This window comes from Erythrolamprus reginae, chromosome 8, assembly GCF_031021105.1.
Source record: "Erythrolamprus reginae isolate rEryReg1 chromosome 8, rEryReg1.hap1, whole genome shotgun sequence".
Lineage (NCBI taxonomy): Eukaryota > Metazoa > Chordata > Lepidosauria > Squamata > Dipsadidae > Erythrolamprus > Erythrolamprus reginae.
Window position 1 is genome coordinate 25812244 of NC_091957.1, and position 24977 is coordinate 25837220.

At 50.5% G+C, this 24977-nt stretch overlaps 1 protein-coding gene across 1 annotated transcript; it reads right to left on the reverse strand.

The window, feature by feature from the left end:
* Positions 1-285: 285 nt before the first annotated feature.
* On the reverse strand, positions 286-23816 carry RAP1GAP (RAP1 GTPase activating protein). The gene is made up of 22 exons (XM_070759386.1): positions 23691-23816; positions 23288-23323; positions 22104-22151; positions 20837-20875; positions 20445-20621; positions 16273-16376; positions 16091-16169; positions 15463-15516; positions 15271-15354; positions 13684-13784; positions 11410-11539; positions 11153-11308; positions 10949-11021; positions 10018-10104; positions 9283-9428; positions 4954-5063; positions 4451-4564; positions 4229-4349; positions 3727-3820; positions 3436-3539; positions 3260-3304; positions 286-1691 (listed from the first exon to the last, which is right to left on the reverse strand). Exons 1-21 carry the CDS (start codon positions 23751-23753, stop codon positions 3296-3298), a joined length of 1929 nt encoding a protein of 642 aa, XP_070615487.1. The 5' UTR covers positions 23754-23816; the 3' UTR covers positions 286-1691; positions 3260-3295.
* Between the last annotated feature and the right edge of the window lie 1161 nt (positions 23817-24977).

The window sequence follows — 24977 nt, forward strand, 5'->3', positions numbered from 1 at the left end:
GGCTTCAAAGACAGAGTTGCCAAATCTTCTCCTCCTTCAGGCATCTTAAACCTCTTTTCTGGAGGGACAGGAAGACTTGGTGTTTTTTTGAATTGCATCCTTCCAAGCCTCTAAAAGAGCTATGATGGCTGGATAATTCTGGTCGTTGAAGTCCACAAGTCTTAAAAGTTGCCACGTTTGAAGACTGCTCTAAAATGCTATTGGGTTTTTGCCTTCTTACTCCCCTTCTTCTCCCTTCCCCAGATGAACATTAGAATTGGATCGAAACAAGGAAAAATCTACATGGAGGTTTCTCGTTTTATTTTCCAGCCTGTATATCTTTAAAAAGCATTTTACAAATAGATTCTTCTTACAATAGCGAGTAAATAGATAATATATATATTATATTATATTTTATACACAGGTCACTGGAAACACAAATACAGTCTTGGAGTTTAAATTAAATACAATGTTTGAATTTTGTAAGTTCATGGATTTTGTGCATCTTTTTTTTTAAAAAAGAATAAAATAAAAATAAAATTAAGCAACCAAAACAACCCAAAAGGGAAGAAAGAAAGGATGGATTTATGCAACAGACATAAGAGAGAGACCCAGACACTGTGGAATCTTTTTCACACCATCAGAAGGATGTTTAAAATCAAACGTGAGTGTCTGGGAATTGGGAGGGGGGCATTTTCCCTGATCCAGACACCTGTGGAGTCAGTAGGGCGCATTGCCCACAAGTGCCCCCAATGCCTAAATCCTGCCCAGCATGGGGGCATCCCTACTACAGCACAGAGGGGAGGTCCCTGCAGCTTAGAGCCTAGCCAGAGCGTCAAATGGGGTCTCCTGGTTCCTTTGGCTGCTTAAAATGGGGTGAAGGTCGCCCAGCTGCCTGGGATTCAGCCAAGCCCCTCCTCCACACCCTAGCTGACCAGTGCTGAGATTGTCAAGGTTTCTTGGGATGAACATCAAGGAAGGGAGAGACTGGGAACATCTGGGCAGGAAACCCAGACTGCCAACATGCCCTAGGATAAGTGGGAACGCGGCCACCGTGGAGAGCAAACCGGAAAGGGAACGTAACCAGAACCCAGGGCAGGAAGGAGTGTGCCAGCCAGGCAGGAGTGAGTTGCAGAAGCAGCACTGGGGTCGAGGCCAGTTGGAAAAACGGAAATGGAGAGAGATGATGCAGGCTTAAACATATCCATCCATGAGTCTGCCTTCTCCAGTTTGTCTAGCTGTCGTTTTCCAAAGTGGCTCCTGAAAATGGTGTGGCTGCCAGCCACTGCAATAGGAAAGCCAGGGAAGAGTCCAAAGCCCCTGTCCCCCCACTGTAGCTAGTCCAGACGGCCTACCCAGACGGACCGGGACGGTGGGAAACATGCTGGCCTTCTCCGCCTCTCTCTGTGATTGTCCACTGTTTGACTCCACAGGTTGGAGGGTTTGGGTTAGGGGTGGAACTGGGGAGGGGGCAGCTTTGAGCACAGCTCATGGAAGTGGAGGGGGCGATGAGAGAAATCAAGGCCCAGGGCAATGCCATTCCCGGCCTGCCTTGCACCGCAATGGATGGAAGGAAGCCGCCGGATGTGGCCAGAGAGGAAAAAGAAGCAGCTGCTTAAAATGGAAAGTTTGCTGGTCGGAGTGTCGTCTTGTGCCGAGACGAACATTGGCTGTCTCCGCCGTTTCCTCAGCTTGTGCTTCTTTGCCGGGAGCTGTTGGGGATGGCAAAAGAAGTGTCAACCTGTCCCCCTCCAGACCCAGGATGGAGGAGGGGGGATGAAAGCTAGAGGGTACCATGGAGCAGGGAACCAGCAGAGACAGAAGGAATTGGGGGAGGGGGTGTCAGGCGGGGTTGCCGCTCCCACTGGCAACTGTGTTCTCTTCGCTGACAGTGTAAAACTCTTCAACACCACCGATAACACAACTATTCTCCAAAAAGACCTAGACTTTGTCTCTGATTGGTCTAACATATGGCAACTCCAAATCTCAACCAGCAAATGCTCTGTCCTACACATCGGCAAAAAAAATCAGAAATACAAATACAAACTGAATAAACAAATTATCAGACTCGGTTAAAGACCTTGGAATACTAATATTCAATGACCTAAGTGCCAAAGCCCACTGCAACAACATCGCAATCTCACACTACTTACCAGAGCTTATAAAACTTTCACCAGACCCATCCTTGAATACAGCTCTTCTGATTGGAATCCATACTGCATCTCAGACATTAACATCCTCAAAAATGTCCAAAGATACTTCACAAGAAGAGCCCTTCACTCCTCCACTTGAAACAGAATACCCTACAAAACTAGACTTACAATCCTGGGTGTAGAAAGCTTAGAACTACGACGCCTTAAACATGATCTAAGTATTGCCGACAAGATTATATGCTGCAACGTCCTACCTGTCAACGGCTACTTCAGCTTCAACCACAACAACACAAGAGCACACAACAGATTCAAACTTAATATTAACTGCTCCAAACTTGACTGTAAAAAACACAACTTTAGTAATCGAGTTGTCGAAGAGTGGAACTCATTACCTGACTCCGTAGTGTCATCCTCTAACCGCAACGTTTTACCCTTAGACTGTCCACGGTTGACCTCTCTAGATTCCTAAGAGGTCAGTAAGAGGCGTGCATAAGTGCACTAGTGTGCCTTCCCTCCTCTGTCCTATTGTCTCCTATATCTCCTATATCTTTTCTTCTATTCCTATATCCTTTCTCTATTCTTTCATTGATATATTTAATTCCTACATCTTATTCCTAAATCCTATATCTTTATTCCTATATTTTATTCCTATATTTCTTCTCTCTGATATATTTTACTACGAGTATATCCTCTATAACCTTCATTGTGTATTGCACAAAATAAATAAAAATAAAAAGAAGCAAAAAATTGCCAAAATCTTTGTCGCACATGCACATAAGTGAAAACTTGCTTCGATGCGCACGGCACACAGGCCAGAGACAGTTGCATGCGCAGTTCCATTTTTGCTACCAGTATGATGACGTCAACCGTACCGGTAGGAACCTGCTACTGGTGTGTGTGTGTGAGAGAGATGGCCCCCCTACTGGGTCTTTGGAGGGTTGGCCAGAGGAGGGGGAATGAAAGGTAGAGGGGACTACAGAGCAGTGGGGAAGCAGCAGAGACAGGAAGGAACGTGTGTGTGTGTGTGTGTGTGTGTGTGTGTCAGGCAGAGCTTGCCACTCTTGCTGCTACTGGCATGCTGAGGATGGGGAGGGCAGGGAAAATACCAGGGGGGCCCCAGGTCTGACCTGCTCAAGAGGCACATCCACGAGACGAGAGGGAGGTTAGCAGCTCTGCGGGAGAAAGACAAAAGGAGGATTAAAAACCGGTTCCCATCGAGATGACGCATGAACCAATACAGAATCCCTCCAAAGAAAAGGACCCTCCCTTGTCCAGTCCTTGCGAAGCCCCCCCAACCCCTCACCAGGTGTGGGGACTGCTGGTCCGAATGTTCGAGCTGGATCTGGATCTCTGGGCAAGAGGGGTCCGTGGGCTTCCTGGGGTCCAGCTGGGGGGAGCGTGAGGGGCCTGGAAGGGGAAGCAACGAGGCAATTTGGGATCAAAACCAGCCATCCCTGCCTTGGGAGCAAAGGGGCTCCACGTTAGACACCAGGGGGTGAGGGTCCATCCCATTGGTCTGTGTGTTGGGGGAAGAGAGAGGGAAGGCCAGAGCAGCCTTGTGGGATGCAGCAAGGAGTGGGCAGGGGGTGGGTACCTGAAGAGCTGCCCCCACTGAGGGTGCTGGCGCTGTCATCCAGCCATGTGCTGTACATGAAGGAATCGCGTTTGTGGGAATGTGCGTGGCTCTCCTGGGACAGAAAGCAGAGGCCGGTTTGGAGGACACCCGTGCAAAACGGACAAGAATCCTCCAACATCCTTCCACCAAGTTCCTAGTCCACAACGTTTAAGGGCAGGGCCGGCCTTGGAATCGGGAAGCCCTTCGAGGGGGTCGCAACTGAGAATCAGAGTCAAGTCGAAAAGGGGGGGCTGGAGTTGATGGCCTCCCTTCCCTATTGCTTAAGGAAGTTTTCACTCAGCTGAACAACAAGCCACTATTCCCTGGGGCATAAACTGTGGTTTATTACCGCTTTTATTCGTCTACTTTCAAGGACGCCAGAAGCCAACAGGAGAATCTTTGAAAGCCACATTCCCTCCTGGCTTCTGTGCCCCCAGCCCCTCTCCCTTCAACCCCCACCCTCCCCTGGGTGCCACCTCACCCTGCTTGTGTCATCCCGGCAGCCTTCGGCGTCCTCCACCATGCTGCCAAAGCTGCTGGCGCTGGAGGAGGAGCGGGACGATTCGTGCCCGGCTTCCGGCTTTGCCATCACCGGATCCGTTCTGCAAGGGGGTGGGAGAAACGGTTTGAAGGGGTCACTGGGCATCGGAACCAAAGCCGGATTCAGCCAGCAGATGCCAGGGAATCTTTTCCCACCGCCCACCTGTTCTTGGTAGTGGGCATTTCTGGCGAGCTCTGGTTGGAGGAAGTGTCGGACCGGGGCTCCTGGCTGGCATGGCTGCCGTCTGGCGTCTTGGCACTGTCCGTCGGGCTCTCCCTGTGGGACACATAGCCAGGGTTTCCCAATCAAGGCTGGGGAAGAGGAAGGCTAGCAGACCCTTCCCCAAGGTCACTTGGCACAAAGGCAATGGGTTTGATTGGGCTTCCGCCAGTGATGGGCCGCTACTGGAATGGTAGATTTAGGTAAAATCCAAATCTTGCGCTGACAGGGACTTGTGCGCCCACCAGGCACACCAGCAGCTGCGACGGCCTTGGAGGGAGCTCCCAAAATGGCAATCCTTCGCTGGCTTCCGTGACTTTTGAGGAACCTCTCTATTGTGATTTAGTGCACTCAGCATGATGCACAATTGTGGCCTCTGACGATGGCTCAAGAAATCGGGGGGGGGGGGGGAGAGGGGGACAACCCGCCTGCAGCCCCCGCCTCACCTTTTCTCCTGCACTTCCTGGATGTTTTCGATGCCGATGGCGCTGCTTCGGCGGGAACCGAATGGCCCTGATTTTTTCCGCGTCGGACTCTTCCCAGGTACGATCAAGGACTGCAAGAGACAGGAGGAGAAGCAGGGAGCGAGAGGGTTTTGTCATTAAGCAGAAAGATTGCAAGGGAAGCACTCCAGAGAAATTTGGGGAGGAGGGGGTCTCCGCCTTGGGAAAAGCCTGCTCTAGAGCAAGTGAGCAAGCTGAGGGCGGGGAGGGGTTAATTAGAAAGACCATTCCCCCCTTCTCGACAACAGGAAGCTCTGCTAACCACCCATCAGCTTAACCATGTTTATTCCAGTATTCCAAATAATCTTTCGTAGACACCCCTCTCCCTTGAGAACTGCACTTGAATAACTATGGGGGTTAGCCAGACTCTCAAAGGGGCAATCAAATCTTTTTCAGGCCAACCTAAAAGTGCTTTTATAATGCCCTAGAACAGGGGTAGACAAAGTTGGACTCTTCTATGACTTGTGGACTTCAACTCCCAGAGTTCCTGAGACAATCATGCTAGCTCAGGAATTCTGGGAGTTGAAGTCCACAAGTCATAGCAGAGCCAACTTTGCCTACCCCTGCCCTAGAACAGCGTCTGCAAAACGGGGACAACAGAAATGGCGTAAACCGTACCTCCCCTCCCCTCCAATAATCCCTCTGCATCATGCCAAGGTTTTAATGCTTTTTCTGGGATGGGCAGAGAGTAGAAGGAGAAGCAGGTGGAAGGTGCGGTGCGGGGGGGGGGGGGGGGTTAGAAAAATGGAGGTGTGAGCCAAGGAAGACCCCCTCTCTAATGGGGATGAGTCTCCCGTCCCCAAGCAGTAGCGGGTTGCTATCGGTACGGAGAAGGATGCCCCACCGCTAGGAGAAATTATACTGTGCGCACAGCTTTGCTTCTCCTGCGTGTCCCAGCATGTATTTGCTTCTGCGCATGGGCAGGAATCAAAATCTCACGAGGGGGACATAAGTGAGATTTTATGCGTGGAAGCAAACCCCCCCCCTCCCGCCGAAATCTCTTGGGCATAGCCCTTTGCGAGATTTTGCTTCCTGCCTGTGCGCAGAAGCAAATGCATGCTGGGATTTGTGTGCAGGCGCGCAGGAGAAGCAAAGCTGAATGCATGGTGCGCCGGTAGCAGTGGGAATGGGAATCTACCCCTGGCCGGCAAACTCCTCCACTTTTACTACAAAGACTTGCCGGTTTCATGCAAAAGAAAAGAAAAAAAAAAGGGTGCTTTGAACTCTGAACATGCGTGTTGCAAGACGTTCTGCAGCTCCCGGGGAGAGTTTGTCCTCAATCTTTATTTTCCCGCTGAGAGCGCAAAGCTGCCTATTGCAGAGGGGGGCCCTTGAAACCATCTGAAACAGAGGGTCTTCAAACTTGGCAACTTTTAAGACTTGCGGACTTCAACTCCCAGAATTCCCCAGCCAGCTCTTGGTTTCACTTTTGCTGAAGTCAAGATAAATTACGCTTACCGCATACCCACCATCTATGATGAAGTTACCCTATGTGGCTGGCTGGAGAATTCTGGGAGTTTGAAGTCCACAAGTCTTAAAGTTGCCAAGTTTAAAGACCGCTGATCTGAAAAGGATGGGAGACTCAGCTTGCTGGGCGGGGAAGGGGGGCACTTCAAGTATTCGCCCCCCCACCTTCTAACAGACCACAAACCCCTCCCCCAGTTATGGCATGCATCTGAGGTCTGCCTTAAAAGGGGTCAGTAGCAAAGGCTGAGTCTGCACCTCTTTCCTAGCTTAAAGGTGGTGCTGAGGGCAGGGGAGGGAGGAAGCCTTCCCACCAGGCGGAGGAGGGTCCAAGACCCCTGGAGGACTGCTGGGGGAGGGCGGGGGGGGGAAGAAAGGCTAAAAGCACAAACAAGTCCTTTCAAATGCAAAGGGTTGTAATCATCCAGGCAAAGCAAGCTGGCAGAAGGAAAGGCCTTCCCAGCAATTTCCCAAGCTTAGGAAAGATGCCCCCACCTCCCCAGGGGAAGGTGAGAGGGGTAGGGGGGGTATGCAATGGGGTAGGGGGAAGGGAAGGAAGAAAGGGGGGGAGGAGAAAAAGTGAAAGAAGAGAGGAAAAGAGAGTCAGGAGACAAAGAAAGAGAAAGGGGAAAAGAGAAAGGAGGAGACAGAAAGAGAGAAAAAGAAAGAAGAGATTGAGATAGATAGATAGGATAGATAGATAGATAGATAGATAGATAGATAGAGAGAGAGAGAGAGAGAGAGAGAGAGAGACAGACAGACAGACAGACAGGGGAGAGAAAGAAGAAAGAAAAGAAAGAAAGGAAGAAAAACAGTAAAGAGAAGAAAGAAAGAAAGAAAGAAAGATGGGTGGGTGGGTGAGTAGGTAGGTAGATAAATGGTGGGAGAGGGGGAGAGAAAAGAGAGAGAGAAAAAGAGAGAAAGGAAAGAGGGAGAGAAAGAAAGAAACAGGGAGTGAGAAGAGACATAGAAAGAGATTGAGATAGGTAGTAGATAGATACTAGATAGATGATAGATAGAGATGAGATATAGATAAATAGAGAGAGAGAGAGATGAAAGATAGATAGATTATAGACAGAAAAAGAGAGAGAAAAGAGAGATGAGAAAGGGGGGGGGGGAAGGAGAGAGAGAGAAGAATGAAGAAAATTCCAGCCACCTCTTCAATGGTTCCTATGCCTATCGCGCTGCCTCGACGTCCGTACCTACTTGATGTTTTTCCAGGCACAAGCAATGACTGGCAAGCGGGCAGAGCATGAAAAAGGGGGAGGTGTGAAGAGGACGGGGGGGGGGGGAAGAAGAGGGGACGGACAAAGAGAGAGAGAGAGAGAGAGAGAGAAAGAAAAAGAAGTCATGCGAACAAAATGGCGCTCAGTCATTAACCACCAAGGGCCCGGCCTCCCCTGAAAGGACCAAGCCGGTGGGCATGGAGGGGGCATGAGAAGGCAGAGAAAGCTGCTGGGGCTGTGCCTGGGATGGGATGGGGGGTTTGGAGGAGGGGGCGGGAAGCTGGGAGATGTTTGCCTGAGGTCAGGCAGTGGAAGCGATGCCCAAGATGGGGGTGTCTGAATTTCAGGGACTCTGCCAACACTCGCTTGCCCCCTCTTGTTAACAGCATCCCTAGGTCGTTCCCTGGCATCCACTGGCTGCTCTCCACCCCAGCAAATCTCCAGCCTGGAGGGAGGAGGTAGGGGAGGGCGGGCAGAGCCCACAGGACCACCCCACAGCCCACAAGACCACCCCCCTTCCCTTCAACTCTCTGCCCTTCAGTCAAACCTCCTATGATGGGGCCAAGGCTGCCACCCAGTGGCCACTCTGGGACACTGCAACCCAAGGAGAGTACCACGGGCAGGGGGAGATGTGGGTCTGCCCCTGAACCAGGTTCCCACTGGTACGATCGACGCCCATCGTACTTGCAGTGAAAATGAGATGTGGCATCAAGTTCCATGTCTCCAGTGTGCACGCATGCGCGTCCGAGCTAGATTTTGCTTTTGTGCATGCGCAGAAAGCAAAATTTTGTGAAGGGATGTGCATGAACGCGTGTGCGTGACAGAGATTTTGCCAATTGTTTGCTTCTGTGCATGTCGCAGAAACAAAATCCCATGAGGGGACGCGTTCGTGCAGGCCAGAGATATGGAGCTGCGCACACAGCGGACCGGGAGCGGCGGGAGCGGCGGGAGCAGCAATCACCGCCTGCCCTGAACGCACATCCTCCCCTGCCCACCCTGCCAATATCCAACGCATCTCCGTTCGGGGAGGGGCCCGAACAAAAACTAAGGTCATCCCAAGAGGCGCTGAAGGATTGGGAGGGCTGTGAAGGGGATTGGGGGAAGCGGGCTCTTAGGGGCACGCGATGGTGGGGAGGCAGGGAGTGGGGGGGCACTCACTAGGCCCATGGCTTTGGCGATGTCAGGGCTGTGGTGCCCAAAGCTGTCCGCTGTGGCTGGTGGTGACGGTGTTCTGCCTCTTGCCGCTGAGACCCATGGCGTCCATCGACTGGCTGCGGCTGCGAATCACCCGCTGGAAGGGAAGGCCGGGCCCACCCTGAGTCACCCTAGGCCCCTCCCCAGGGCTTCCCCCCGCCCCTTGAAGTGGGGGACTTAGGTGGCGGACCTGTCTGGCTCGACAGAGCGGGGATAGCCAGGAAGCTCCCAGCCTGCATCCACAAACGGAGGGGCTGCAGCCCCAGGACTCACCCGCGGGGAGGGAGGCCGGGGGAGTGGCTGCCGAGAATGGGGGGGGGGGGAGATCGAGGCACGAACCCACAAGACGACCCCTCGGCATCTCCGGCCGTGCGCCACACACCCTCACCTTGAAAACGATTCGAAGAAGCTGCTGCTGCCTCCCCCGCCGTTCTCCATCTTGTCCGTCCTCGGCCCCCAGGCCCATCATGGACTGGCTGTTGGAGGTGCAGCTCCCTCGTAGAGGGTCTCCAGCAGGGCGGCCCGCGTGCGCTCCTGTCCACAAGAAGGGGAACCTGTCAGCATCCCAAGTAACATCCGAGAAATATATCGAAATAAGTCTGAACTTTGGCCTTCTTCCAAGTTCCAATTTGTTAACAGTCACGTTGGATACGAACTGTAATCCACCCAATACTAACTGTAGGAAAAGTTAGTATCAGGTTGACTACGTATCCGACAGTTCTCCACTCAGGTTAAAGTTCATCTGTCATCCCCACACCCACAAGTTCATCACGTGGACCATCCTGGTTCTCCTAACGTCCACGATCCTCCCCTATACTTCCATCTGGTGCTGAACAAAAGATGACCTTGAACAAGTCTTTTTCCCTCTCATGCACACCCCCCTCCCCAATTCCCACAATACTAATCTACTTGTGGAAGGCCGAAGTCTCCAACTCAAAATGACAGCTTTGGCCTGGCAGAACCCCGGTTGCAGAGGCTGCGGGAGGGTCAGCAAACTGGGAAGCAGGGTAGGGGCCACAGAAGAGGTACTGGGCCACAAAAACCCCTCCCTCCACTTGCAGAAGAGCCAGCTAGCGAAGCTCCTCTATCCCCCCTCCTTAAACCCAATTTCCCGGAAACTCACTTCCAGTTTGGCAAACTTCTCCGCTTTGTAGCAGGCGTATTCGGCGTTGATCAGCTTGGTCAAGAGGAACGTCTGGAAGTCCGGCCCCTGCAGGGAGAACAGGGGGGTGTCTGGGGGGCATTTTGCAAGGGTCGGTTTGCCTGGGCGAATAACCTTGGGTGAGGTGGAGACTTCAGATCCTTTAGCAACGGGTTTGCTGCGCATAGCAAAAAAAAGGCCAAAAAATTGCCAAAATCTCGCCCGCGCAAGTGTCCTCACGTGGGATTTTGCTTCATGTGCAGGCACAGAAGTGAAATCTCGCATGAAGGCGCGTGCACACATGTCAGGCATGCGGGCGGCCAGCTGGGTCTCCGAAACCCATTAAAAAGTCCTAACGGATGGCCGATTGCATTCGTACCGGGTGGGGCTCATCACTGCCAGTAGCGGGTTCCTACCGGTACGGATGAGAATGCTGCACCGGTAGTAAAAGTTGTGCTGCGTGTGCAGCTTCACTTCTCTTGCGTGCACACATACAGGCATCCCAGCGTGTTTTTGCTTCTGCGTACGGGCAGGAAGCAAAATTTCACGAGAAGAGCGCGGACAAGATTGTGGAGAATTCGCTATTCGAAAATATCGCCGAAATCTCTCTCATGTGCATCCCCTCGCAAGATTTTGCTTCCTGAACATGTGCAGAAGCAAATTTTTTGCTGGGACGCATACACACACATGGACCAGACTCGAAGCTGTGCGCGTGGCGCATCGGTAGCATCGGTAACAGCAACTTCTGCCTGCCCCAGACCCAACTGAGCATTGCCTGCCCACCCAGACTCTTTCGTTGCGCGGAGACGCAGCATTTTCCCTGCTGGGGGTGGGGGGTGGGGAGGGAGGGAGGGATCGTGTAGGGTGCTGCAGCCCCCCCACCTTGGATGTCCTTGAGAGGAAATGTGCTCACCTTCTGGAAAACGGCTGGGTTGGGCAGCGGGGGGGCCGAAGAAAGGGACGTCGTCCCGGGCAGTGACCGAGACCTGCAAAGGATAGGACGCGCCTCTGGCATTGGCACTAAGGGGGGATACCCCCTCACAGTTGGACTCAGCAGCCCATTGGAGTAGCTCCCTCCTCCCTCCCTCTCTGCCCCCCTGCAATCTTCCTCAGTCACCTTGTAGAGAGTCTTGTCCGAGCAGGCGTTCTCGGCCTGTACCACCACATAGGCGTGTAGAAAGTTGGAAGCGATCATATCCGGCACAAAGGGGGTGTTCTCGTCCTGGAAGACGATGGCCACAATGTCGTTGCCAATGTGGCGCTTCCGCTGGAGCTGGTGAGGGGAAGGGCATGGTGAGGAGGTCAGCCTCACCGGTTATCTGGAGTGTGGAGGCGAGGAAAGGTGTGCCCCCCTCCGTCTCCTGGTCCTCCTACCTGCTGCGCGTCCCCTTCGGTGTAGGGAAGCTTGGTGGAGATGTGGAACATGATCTCTTTGTTTCGGAAGTTGTAGTAGACGGACTCGGTCCCTGTCTGGCCATGGGTCACGTCCAGGCCGCCCCGGAACCTGCGCAGGCCCCAGAGAAAGAGGCCTTTATACCGGAGGTCTTCAAACTCAGCAATTTTGGAGAATTCTGAGAGTTGAAGTCCACAAGTCTTAAAGTTGCCGAGTTTGGGGACCCCTGGTTTAGATGCTTGGAAGGATGCAACCCAGAAAGCCATCAACGTTTTCTGTCCCTGACATCTGTTAAATGTCTAAGAATTGAGGATTTAATAATATCTCTGGGGTTTTTTTGTATGTTCTTTGTTGTGTTGACTTCTTTTAGGTTTAATAGTAGTAGAGTCTGGCTTTTTTCTTCATTCATAATCTGCTTTTCTTTGTAGTTGATAATGTAAGGGTTTTGGAGATTGTTTCAGAAGGAGGAGTAGGCCTGATGGCATACCTGAATTTGCAAGAGGATCATGATATTAATCTAATAAGGTTAAAAGGAAATTAATGTTGAATTCTATTAGAAGAAGAATAGATATCCAGATGACAAAATCAGAGGTCAAGGTTGGGAGAATTGATGAATACTAGAAGTAATTAATTTAGAACTACAGTAGTCCCTCGCTATACCACGCTTCACCTACTGCGGCTTCACTTCATCGCGGGTTTCTGAGGAAGTCGATCGGCAGATTTAAACAGCCCGCCGAACTCGATCGGCAGGTTTTTCCAAAAAAATTATATATCTAAAATTGTAAATACTGTATTTAAATACTGTATCTAAAATAAATACTGTGTGGGAAGGGTTTATAAACACTTAAAACAATGAAAACTTACCAAACAATTACAATATAAATACTTAAATAAGTACTATCAGTCGATAAATTCCCCATCGCGGATTTCACCTATCGCGGCCAGGTCTGGAACGTAACACCAGCGATAGGTGAGGGACTACTGTAATAACTTTTGGGGAGCAATTATATTTGTTCTACTAATTCAATACTGTTTTTATTGTAATATGAAGGTATTTTGAAATGTATTGAAAAAGTTTGTATGGAGGAAAAAAAAATTTACACTGCCCCCCCCCCAAAAAAAATTTCTGTCCCTCCAGAAAAAGGGGTTTAAGACCCAGGTGGATTGCTATTACTGCTGCTACCAGTGCAGATTCAGTTCTCTTGAGTGAACTGTTCTCTTGAGTGAACTGTTTCCCAGCATGTTTTCGCCTCTGCACATGTGAAGGAAGCAAAATTGCGCTGAAATCTTGCAAGGGGATGCGCATGTGTGTGATATTTCGGCAATTTCTTTTTGCTTCTGCGTATGTGCAGAAGCAAAATATTGCCAAAATCTCTCTCACGCGCATCCCTTTGCAAGGTTTTGCTTCTGTGCATGTGCCCAAAGCAAAAATACGCTGGGATGCGCACGCGTGCATGCAAGAGAACCAAAGCTACCCGCGCAGTGCACCATGCGCTACCGGTGCGCCATCCTCTACCGTACCGCTAGCAACCCCCTACTGGTTTAAGATACCTGGAGGAGGAGGAGCTTCAGCAATTCCAAGAGGTGGCTTTCGTAGCCGAAGGGATTCTTGGGAGTTGAATGTCAAGGATTAGTTCAATCCTAGGTGATATTCCATTATGTTACCATATAAGGTAAAAGAAGGTTGTAAAGCATGTTGAATGCTGAGTGATAGGATGTAAACTGCAATATGATTGGGCCAGAGCATTATAAAATGCAAAGCGACTTTACAATGATTATTAACTGTTGTTGATGGTGATATTGTTAGTTGGCTGGCAGGGGCAGTTTGAGCGTGAGTTACATATTGAGTTACGGCTGTAGTGTTGATAAGGAGAAACCTGTATTGGTTTAGTATCTAGGTGTAAGTAAGCTTTACTTCATATAGATAAAGTTTGTTCCTGTAAATAGAAGACTAAGACAGAAGATATTTTACTTGCACTGAAGAGTAATACTGTTTACTACCGTTTTTCTACAAAAGTGTCTTTGTTATTTCTCTGCACTGTTTTTCTAAATTGCCACACTATAAATTCTGGTTATCTTGTCAAGTCCTACTGCGTAGCTCTGTATATCCGGACATTGAAGTCCACAAGTCTTAAAGTGGCTACGTTTGTAGACCTCTGCCTTAGGCCAAGACCAGCTGCCTTGGGAGATTTGCTGGGTGGGAAGGGGGCAGCTATACACACACACACACAGATTACCCCCTCTGCCACACTTACCCCTTAAAGTCCTGCAGCTGCACCTTCTCGCCCAAGAACTCCAGGAATTCCTGAAAAGCTGGACTTTCCTCCGTGGTGCTGAAGAGCTCCTCTTCCGACGTCTGCAGGGAAAGGAGACGGTGGGGGGGGAGGGTTGCCGAGGCAGCCGCGGGGGAGGACACAGGAGGAGGTCTGGCAGAGGCGCAAAGGCTGCCACTGGCCACAGCAAGCATCCTGCCGGATCTCCCAAGTGGCAACACAAGGCGTCCCTGTCTAGCCCAGGCTGACTGAATCAGGGGGGAGGACTGGGGGGAGGATACCCTCCCCAGCTGTGGCTGCAGGTGGCACTGCCTCCCTGGCACAAGCAGCTGAAGCCTTTTGGGTGAAACAAGGGGAGGGAGGAGGATGTGGGCATCTCTTGGCAAGCATTTCCCTGCAATGGCCTAGCTCAGTGATGGTGAACCTTTGGCACGTGAGCCGTTTCTGATGGCACGTGAGCCGTTTCTCTAGCTCAGCTCCAACATGCATGTGTGTGCCAGCCAGCTGATGTTTGGCTTGCAGAGAGGCTCTGGGAGGGTGATTGTGGTCTCCAGAGAGCCTCCAGGGGGATGGGGGAGGGCTCCAGGGAAGTCTTTGGAGTTTAGGTAGTGCGAAACACCAGCCTACTGGGCCTATTTCCAGCCTCCAGAGGGCCTCCGGGGCTGGGAGGAAGCTGTTTTTGCCCTCTCCAGGCATTGAATTATGGGTGTGGGCACTTGGGCATGCAAGATAGCACACGTGCACACTCTTTTGACACCCTAGGGAAAAAAGGTTCGCCATCACTGGCCTAGCTGCAAGGGCAGAGAAAACCATAGGGACCTCAAAATTTAAAAAGTTGGAAGGGACCCTGGAGGTCATCTAGTCCAACCCCCTGCTCAAGCAGGAGATCCTACACCTGTGATGGTGACACACGGAGCCATGTTGGACGGCACGCGAGACGTTGCCTTTTGTCAGCTCCAGTGTGCATGCGTGTGCTGGGCAGCTGGTTTTCGGCCTGCTGATTTTGGGGGAAGGCGGTTTCGCCCTCTGGATGCCTCAGGGAAGCTTCTCTGAACCCTCCAGGGTGCATAAAACAGCACCATGGGCAAACCGGAAGTTTGGAAATCGCACTACTGGTTTGCCCCATTGTGCTGTTTTTTGCACTCCGGAGGGTTCAGAGAAGCTTCCCTGAAAGCCCGGAGTGCAAAAAACAGCACAGCGGGCAAACCGGAAGTCCATTTTTCCAAACTTCCAGTTCGCCCATTTTTTCATGTACCAGACTTCAAGCACATGCATGGGGGGGAGGGAAGGGGTGTGGTCACATGCACGCATGCTAGCACACCCACACACACCCTTTTGGCACGCGAACAAAAACAGGTTCGCCATCACAGCCCTACATCATTTCTGACAAAATGGCAGTCCAATCTCTTCCTGAAAGAGGAATGGGGTCTCTGCATTGTGCCTGGCCACACCCTTCTCTATTCCCACCCCCACCCTGACCCAAGGCTCCTCTCCCCAACACCTTCCCCCCACAACCAAGGCCTCCCGCAGCCTCACTTGCCCCCTATGGACGCGAGGTGCAGAACTCACCTGGCCAAGTTTTTGGTAGATCACTCCAAATTTGAAGTTATTGCTGATAACATGTTCGTCAAAGGTGACGATCAGACGGGAGGCCTGGGGGGTGGGTGGGTAAAGAAGGGGAGTGTCATTAGGGAACGGGGGTGGGGTAGTGCCATCAGGACACCCGCCCCCTCCTCCTTCCCACTCAATTCACGCTTTTACCTTGGGATACAGGACGGGATAGAAACGGTCCACGTTCACATCTTCACAGACCAGCTGCGGGGCCAAGGAGGGAAGTAGCCACATGAATACACACCTGAAACACCCCCTCCCTCTTTTACACAGGGGGAAGACTAGCACGCGTCCCTCTGTCCTTGCGCCCTCCCTGCGGTGTTCTCGCATCATCTCCAGCAAACGTAGTTGGGTCAGCTGCCAAGGGGAATCACCAAATCTGTGGCTAAGTTGGTTGTGAACTCCCCCAGATGCAGAGCCCAGGCCTCAGACCAGACCTAGACCTTAGGCTCTAGACCCCAGGCCCTCGACTCCAGACCCAGACCTGACCCCAGATCAGACCTGAGACCCCAGAGCCTAGACTCCAGACTCCAGACTCAGACCTGACCCAAGACCTCAGACCAGACCCAGGCCCCAGACCCAGACCAAACTCCAGACCAGACCAGACCAGATCCCAGACCCCTAACTCCAGATTCAGTCGCAGACTCCAGGCCAGACCCAGACCTCAGACCAGATCTCAGACCTAAACCCAAACTCCAGACCCAGACCAGACCCCAGGCCCCAAACCCAAACCCAAACCAGACCAGGCCAGGCCCAGACCCCAGACCCACCAACTTGCCTTGGCCATCTGGACCACGTTGGGGAACTCAGTCAGGCAGGAAATGGGGATAACATCGTGATAGGACCGGCTCTTGGTGCTGTGGTGGGCGGAAGAGGAGAGTCAGGGCTGAGCGGCTAGGAGTAGTGGAGGGGGAAAGAAAGGGGCCCCAGCCCCAATCCGGGAGGTACACCCCAACTTACCGCAGGAGTAGGCGCAGATGCTCCTGGTCCCCGATCACATCGTACTTGAGTGAGAAAACCAGATGTCCCAGGGCCGCGTCCACCGAGTAGTAGTTGAAATGTTCCTTAACCGGGAAGACAAGCCAGAAGGGGAGGTTACCAAGCTTTACTGCTCCTAATCTTGGAGGCTCGGTGACATGAGGGTTGCAGAAAGCAAGGAATCTGACAAAAATTCTAGTTTTACAATGTCTTTGAATGAGACCTTCTGCCCAGAAAACCTCCTGTCCTCAGTCCCACGAGTCCGGGCCATATCCACCCCTGCTGGAAAGAGCGAAGGGACAACCCTCCACAACTTCTCCCCACAATTCACCCTTCCTGCTTTCATCCCTCTGCACAGGCCTCCTCCAGCTTCCTTTCTGAGGAAGGGGCTTGAGTTGGGGTCTCTCTGCCCCTCCTCCCCCAGGTGCTGCCTTCCTTCGAAGGCCAGGGCAGAAGGGGGTCACGCTACCCTGCCCCACCCGGCAGGCCAAATAGCTGGGGCAAAGTACAGTCCCTCCCTGACCATCAGGGCTGCCCCACCCAGAAGGCACACAGGTGGCAGAGCTGGGAGAGAAGCAGTTGAGCCGTGCACGGCCTTGGAATAATTTCCCACTGGGGGGGGGGGGTCACCCGAAAACTGTAGCACAACTCCTGTTTGTTTGTTTAGATTTATAAGCTGCCTCTCCCCTGACAGACTCATGGCGGCGTACAACTGTCAAATCAAATACAAAAGTTAAAACCCCAATATTAAGAACATACAGTCATTTATCATTCATACTATTGACCAGATCAGAATGTTATCACTCAACGGCCCCAGGCCATGCTGGCACAACCATGTTTTTAAGGCCTTTCGGAAGGCCAGGATGGTGGGGGCAGTGCAAATCTCTGGGGGGAGTTGATTCCAGAGGAACGGAGCCACCACATCTCGAGACCTAAAATGGTCACCTAACATCAAAAACATCATCCAAAAAGCACAACAAAGAATGTTCTTTCTGCGCCAACTCAGGAAGCTCCAACAGCCCAAGGAGCTGCTGAAAAAGTTCTACAAAGGAACCATTGAGTCTGTCATCCGCACCTCTAGAACTGTCTGGTTTGGTTCTGCAACCGAACAAGACCAACACAGACTTCAGAGGAGAATCAGAACTGCAGAAAAAACCATTGCTGCCAACCTGCCTTCCATTGAGGGCCTGTATACTGCACGAGTCAAAAAGAGGGCGGTGAAAATATTCACTGACCCCTCACATCCTGGACATCAACTGTTTCAACTCCTACCCTCAAAACGACACTATAGAGCACTGCACATCAAGACAACTAGACACAAGAACAGTCTTTTCCCAAATGCCATCACTCTGCTAAGCAAATAATTCTCTTAACACTGTTAAACTATTCACTAAGGCTGACCCCCCTGACTGATTTGTTTAACCAATCCTTGTTAACAGGAGATGTTCCTGAGGATTGGAGAATGGCAAGTGTTGTGCCTATCCACAAGAAGGGCAGTAGAGAAGAAGCTGGTAACTACAGGCCAGTTAGCTTGACATCAGTTGTCGTTAAAATGATGGAGACTCTACTGAAAAAGAGGATAAATCAGCACCTAAAAAACAATAAATTATTGGACCCAAATCAGCATGGCTTTACTGAAGGCAAATCATGTCAGACTAATCTCATTGATTTCTTTGACTATGTCACAAAGGTGTTGGATGAAGGTGGTGCCGTGGATATTGCCTACCTGGACTTCAGCAAAGCCTTTGATACGGTTCCACATAAAGAGCTGATAGATAAATTAGTGAAGATTGGACTTAATCCCTGGATAGTTCAATGGATTTGCAGCTGGCTGAAGCATAGACACCAGAGGGTTGTTGTGAATGGCGAGTATTCTGAGCAGAGTCAGGTTACAAGCGGTGTGCCACAAGGGTCTGTTCTGGGTCCTATTCTTTTTAATATGTTTGTGAGTGACATAGGGGAAGGTCTGGTAGGGAAGGTTTGCCTATTTGCCGATGACTCTAAAGTGTGCAATAGGGTTGATATTCCTGGAGGCGTCGGCAATATGGTAAATGATTTAGCTTTACTAGATAAATGGTCAAAGCAATGGAAACTGTAGTTTAATGTTTCCAAATGTAAAATAATGCACTTGGGGAAAAGGAATCCTCAATCTGACTACTGTATTGGCAGTTCTGTGTTAGCAAATACTTCAAAAGAAAAGGATTTAGGCGTAGTGATTTCTGACAGTCTCAAAATGGGTGAACAGTGCAGTCAGGCAGTAGGGAAAGCAAGTAGGATGCTTGGCTGCATAGCTAGAGGTATAACAAGCAGGAAGAGGGAGATTATGATCCCGCTATATAGAATGCTGGTGAGACCACATTTGGAATACTGTGTTCAGTTCTGGAGACCTCACCTACAAAAAGATATTGACAAAATTGAACGGGTCCAAAGACGGGCTACAAGAATGGTGGAAGGTCTTAAGTATAAAACGTATCAGGAAAGACTTAATGAACTCAATCTGTATAGTCTGGAGGACAGAAGGAAAAGGGGGGACATGATCGAAACATTTAAATATATTAAAGGGTTAAATAAGGTCCAGGAGGGAAGTGTTTTTAATAGGAAAGTGAACACAAGAACAAAGGGACACAATCTGAGGTTAGTTGGGGGAAAGATCAAAAGCAACATGAGAAAATATTATTTTACTGAAAGAGTAGTACTGTAGATCCTTGGAACAAACTTCCAGCAGACGTGGTAGATAAATCCACAGTAACTGAATTTAAACATGCCTGGGATAAACATATATCCATCCTAAGATAAAATACAGAAAATAGTATAAGGGCAGACTAGATGGACCATGGGGTCTTTTTCTGCCGTCAGACTTCTATGTTTCTATGTTTCTATGTTTCTAAGGCTGCATTACTATTACTATTAGTTTTTCTCATCGTTCCTATCACCCATTTCCTCCCATTTATGATTGCATGACTGTAACTTGTTGCTTGCTTACGATTTATATTAATATTGATTGTTTCCTGATTGCTTATTTGAACCCTATGACAATCATTAAGCGTTGTATCTTACGACTCGAATGTATCTTTTCTTTTATGTACACTGAGAGCATCTGCACCAAAGACAAATTCCTTGTGTCCAATTTACACTTGGTCAATACAGAATTCTATTCTATTCTATTCCATTCCATTCCATATTCTATCCTACATCCTCTCCTCTCCTCTCCTATTCCATTCCATTCTATCTTACATTCTATCCTAAATTCTATTCTATTCTATTCCATTCCAGTCCACTCTACATTCTATTCTATTCTAGTCTATTCCATTCCATTCCATTCCACCCTATTCTGTTAAATAAATATTCTAAACCCCCTAAAAACGAACACGTACCTTCCTCAGAAATATCTAAAATGAATACAATTATACTATTCAGAACTAAAGAAAATAAATACACAATCCTACACCCTAGACATAAATAACTTACATCAGGTTGCTCGACAGTGATAGTCAACGATATGGTTGACAACATATATGTTTTAAGCCCATTTGTCTGTCCATTTTTCATTCTTTTTTCTTTCCCCCCCTCTTTGTATGTTTTGTTTGTTTTGACTGGTTTTATATGTAGAAATTTAATAAATATTATTTTAAAAAAATATTCTGTTCTGTTCCTGTTCTTATTCTATCTAACAGCATCAAACACCGAGCAGGGCCCCAATCCTGGGGTGGTGGGGGTGGAGGGAGGGAAAAGGGAGTCAGCCCTGCAATTGGGGGGTGGGGAGGGGGATCCCCCGTGGAGCCCTCTGCCCAAAGGAAGGACAGACAGGAACAACTCATCCTCCAGGTCGGCTCTGACTTGTCCTGCGTTCTTTGCATTCCTCCCCCAAAGTCGGCAGGCCCAGGCAGAGCGAGAGGGAGGGAGGGAGGCCCAAGTCTGGCCTGGAGTAGAACAGACCCCCGACATCCTCTCTGCACCCCGACTTCGGAAGGCAGCCCCCCCCCCTTTCCCCAGAAGAGTGGGAAACCTGGAAACGATCCTATTGTGATGCTCCAAAACATCCCCTCCAGAGGAGGAGGAAGGGGGCAGATTCACGGTGGGGGTCCCAGTGGGTTTAGGAGGGGGGGTGTTGTTCCCCTTTCCCAAGCCCCCTCCCTCCGTCCCCAGACACTGACCTTGCCTAGAAAGTGCTTCCGATAAACCCTGGCCAGGTGATTGCACTCCAACTTGACTTTAACGCCGGGGGATTGGACTTCGGGCATCTCCGTCAGGTCATGGTTGGTTCCCTCGATCCAGTAGCCCCCAAATTGAGGGAGCAAAATGAGGGGGAAGGGAGCCTCTCGGCCCAAAACCTGCCGAAGGGGGGGGGGGATATTTGGATTAGAAGAAAAGGAGAAGGATTTGAACTTGGGGCAGGCAGGTAGGAAAAACGTCCTACCTTACCTGCCTACTTTTTGGGGGAGTGGGCTGCCCACCCAACAAGCCCACTCTACACCCCCCCAAAAAAGGGAGGTAGACTGCTCCTAACCATGGAGTCTTCATCTGATAAAGACTTACTCTTCCTTACCTCGTGGACGCTGGGATACGGGATGTAATCCTCTTCCGTCTGCAAAACACAAACCAGGGTGTCCGGGGGTGGGGGAAAGGCATTTTGAAATCCCCTGACATTTCCCTGCAACTTGTGATCTAGTTAGATGACGCGGTCGTAGCTGATGTCACACCAAACGGCTAAGCCATGGAGAAATATCGGTAGCCGAGGAAGCGAGTTGTTGGCACAGTTATGCTCATTTTTGCTTGACTCTGCCAGGCAGCGCAATCCGTGTTTTGTTTTGTTCTTAACATGATTTTCCCATGACTTTTAAACAGGTCAACACGAAAAGGTTAATTATTATTTAATAATACATATATTAACTGTGGCTCGACTGGTTTTTGCTCAAAACTGGAAGAAAGAAAACGTACCCTCAGAGGATTTAATAATTAGGAAAACACTGGAATGTGCAAAACGGGGTAAACTTACTTTAGAGTTACAGAATAAATATAGGATAAAGAACACTATACTGTGTGGGGTGAATTCTATAAATGGATTAATGGGGGGAAAAAGGAAACGGAATGACTGTAAATTGAAAGAAAAATGGAGAAACCGAAGATACGGAAATGTAATTGTAAATATCTTTTTCACATTTGCTGCTTTTGCCACACATTGCTTTTCTTTTTCTTGTTCTGTTGTTTTTGTTTCTTTTTAAAAAATTAATAAAAATTATTTTTTAAAAATAAACATTTTAACAGTTTGGGTTTTCCCCCCTGATTTATTCCGTTTTTTTCAGAAATTCCCTGATATTTCCCGAACTGCAGATTTCCCCGATAATTCCCTGATTTCCCTGTTTTCCAAGACACCCTGACAAACACACAAGTGTGTTTGTGTGTGTGTGTGTATGAACGCACAAGCGGGGTACATGCACACACACGCTAAGCCAGCTGGTCGCCTCCCCACAATCGGTCCTACCACGGTGGGGAAAGTTGGGGAGAAGATCCGTGGGGCTGTGGCCTTCCCACCGACCCCACGGACTGGACAGGAGGAGACTAATGGTGGGTGGGAAAGAATGACGGGGTGGTGGTGGAAGAAATGCCACCTGGAGCAGGGCCAGGTAGGTGGCTGAGATCCACCTAGATCCACTGACACCTCTCCCCCCTAGTTATTTCATGAAGTGTAAAAGGGGAGGAAGCAGAGATGTTACTTTCGGCCTGGCCAGACTCTGCCAAGATGGCTTTGCGATGATACTGTTGGACGGAGCTCAACCGGTGGTGTTTCTGCCTTCAGGGACCGAGCTACCTACCTTGAGGGGCGGGGGGAAGGCACAGCGCTGCTCGTCCATCCGGTTTGCCTGTGGGGGGGGGGAAGGAAGAGAGAGAGAGAGACCAGCCCCAGAGTCAACAGCCGCGCCTGGGCCGCCCGCCAGCCGTCGCGCCTGAGCTTGGCCAGAGGGTAGGGATAGCGGAGATCCTGCTTGGCACAGGTCGGACTGGCACCAGTGCTTGGGTACTGGGGGGGTGAGGGTGGGAAAGGGAAGAGCACGGATCCAGCTGCTGCTCCGGAGCTAAGGCACAGCCTCTGGGGCCATGCAGGGCCCCCAGATGTGGCCCCGGGCCCCGACTGAGTTGTTGGCACCCTGCAAAGCCCGGCTCTCTTTTAATTTATAATTTGTGTTTTGCATTGATTTTATCCTGGGTGCTCTGGAGAAGGGCGGTGTGGAAATTCAAAGAAAGAAAGAAAGAAAGAAAGAAAGAAAGAAAGAAAGAAAGAAAGAAAGAAAGAAAGAGGGAGGGAAGGAACAAAGAAAGGAAGGAACAAAGGAAGGAAGGGAGGAAAGAAAAAAGAAAGAAGGAAGGAAGGAAGGACTGAAGGAAGAGAAGAAAGAAAAAAGAAAAAAGAAAGAAGGAAGGAAAGAAAGAAAAAGAAAGAAGGATGGAAGTAAGGAAGGAAGGAAGGAGGGAAGGAAAGTAACTGAAAGAAAGAAAGAAAGAAAGAAAAAGAAAGAAGGAAGGAACGAAGGAAGGGAAGAAAGAAAAAAAGAAGGAAGAAAAGAAAGAAAAAGAAAGAAGGGTGGAAGTAAGGAAGGATGGAAAGAAAGAAAGAAAGAAAGCCTCCCCCCACCGCTCCCCATCCTGAGGGGCAACGGTATTTTCTGAGTTTTACGGGCACACTGCAATCCCACCCACCGGAAGAGTCCCAGAAGAAAAGAAAGGGGAGGCTGTGGATTATGGGCTCAAGGGGAGAAGGCATCTCTGAGCATGCAAAAAGTGCATTTCTCACACACCCCTCCCTGATGCCCATGGTGAACCCCCTCCCATCCCCTGCTCATCCCCCTTTGCTTTGGAGTGCCCCCCAAAGCAAAGAGCCATGCTCACTCTCAGAAAGGGTCGACACCCTCGCTCTCGGACACCCCATCCCTGGCCCAGCCAGCTCCCCAAAACACCCCCTCCCCTCCAATAAAGGTTCAGGCTGGCCAGAGACCCTTACCTGCATCTTTTCGATCATCGCAAACAATTCAGTGTTCTGCAGAGAGAGAAAGAGAGAGAAGGTACAGGCTGCGGAGTGGGGAGGGTCCGAGGGTCCAGAGGCCTGAACTGGAAGCTGCCCCTCATCCCAGTTGGCGCAAAGGTCTTCCTTCTTCTCCACCCCCACCCCCACCCCCAAAAAAGAGGCACAAAAGGCCCAACGGTAAAAAGGAGTCTCGCAGGTCAGCTCAAGCCAAGGGGGGCGGGCAGAGCGCAAGAGCATTGGCGGGAGGGTGAGACCCCCGCAGGGTCTCCATCCCAGAATAGATGATGGTCCCTTGCCCGCCTGCTTTTCTCCCCTCGCCCTCCATCCCCCCCAAAAAGGGGCTCCAAGCCCTCCACCTTTGCAGCCGGCGGCTACTCACACTCCAACCCGGATCCTCACCGGCCCCCCTCCGCTGGGGGGGCTTGGGAAGGGGATCCGCCATTGGCTCTCCTCTCCCGACACAAGGTGGGTAAGATCACATCCTTCTTCCCCCACGCGCTACGGGAGGAGGGGAGGGAGGAGGGGAACGCAGCACCTCCCGCAGGTCGGTCGATGATCGGGCTTGCTTCCGAGTGGAGGGAAGAGGGAAGGAGGGGCCAAGCGCCCGGCAGCAGCGCCCCGCTCACACACACGCCTGGCATCTGCCCGTTTGCAGCCATTGGGCGCCAACCAGGTGGCTGGGCTGGGAAGGCAGGTCCTGCTTTGGGATAGGGGGGTGGGAAGAAGGTCACCATGGCAACCGGCCGCCCCTGAACGGAGATGAATGATTGGCAGGGAGGGGGCAAAGAAGGGGGCTCAGCCAGGACTGAATCCATCCAGGAAACGGGAAGGACGAGGATGAAGATGGATGGAAGGGGAGCAACCACGTCATTGTCCCCATACAAGGAGAAAGGTTCAATGTTGTTAAATCAACATGAGAGCCCCCCACCTATAACGCTGGCATTTGGCCGCTGAATTAAGAGAGAAACAAAACTTTTAACTTGGCCCTCCATCGCTCCTCTGAGGTTTTTCTTGCCTGCCGGTCTGTCTCCTAAAACTTCCTCAACTCCAACAGGCCTGGATTTACCGGGGTTGGGATGGCACCCTTTTTTGGGGGGGGGGGGATGCGTCCGTCGGGGATGCATTCAAGGAGGGGGAAGTGAGCGAGCGAGTGGGGAAAACGTCCATGGGGAAGAAAATATCAGACGAGGGGTTGGCTACCCTGCATCCTGCCTGCTTGGCTAAGCCGTCCCGCCTGGTGGAAGGGCTGATTTGCTAGGTTCCCATTGGCAGATGGGCACATTTATCTATCTATCCATCTCTTGTCTGTCTGTCTGTCTGTCTGTCTATCTATATTATATCTATCTATCTATCTATCTATCTATCTATCTATCTATCTATCTATCTATCTATGTTCTATCTATCTACCTATCTACCATCTACCTACCTATCTACCTACCTACCTACCTATCTATCTACCTCTATCCTTTCTTTCTATATATCCATCCATCCATCTACATTCTATCTATCTATCTATCTATCTATCTATCTATCTATCTATCTATCTATCTATCTATCTATCTATCTACTATCTCTCTGCCCATTGTGCACCCATTCCCCCACCTCATTCTTCCCATAGCCAACCAGCGCCCACAGGGTTGGCCTCCTCCGGTCACGGCAGGGCCTT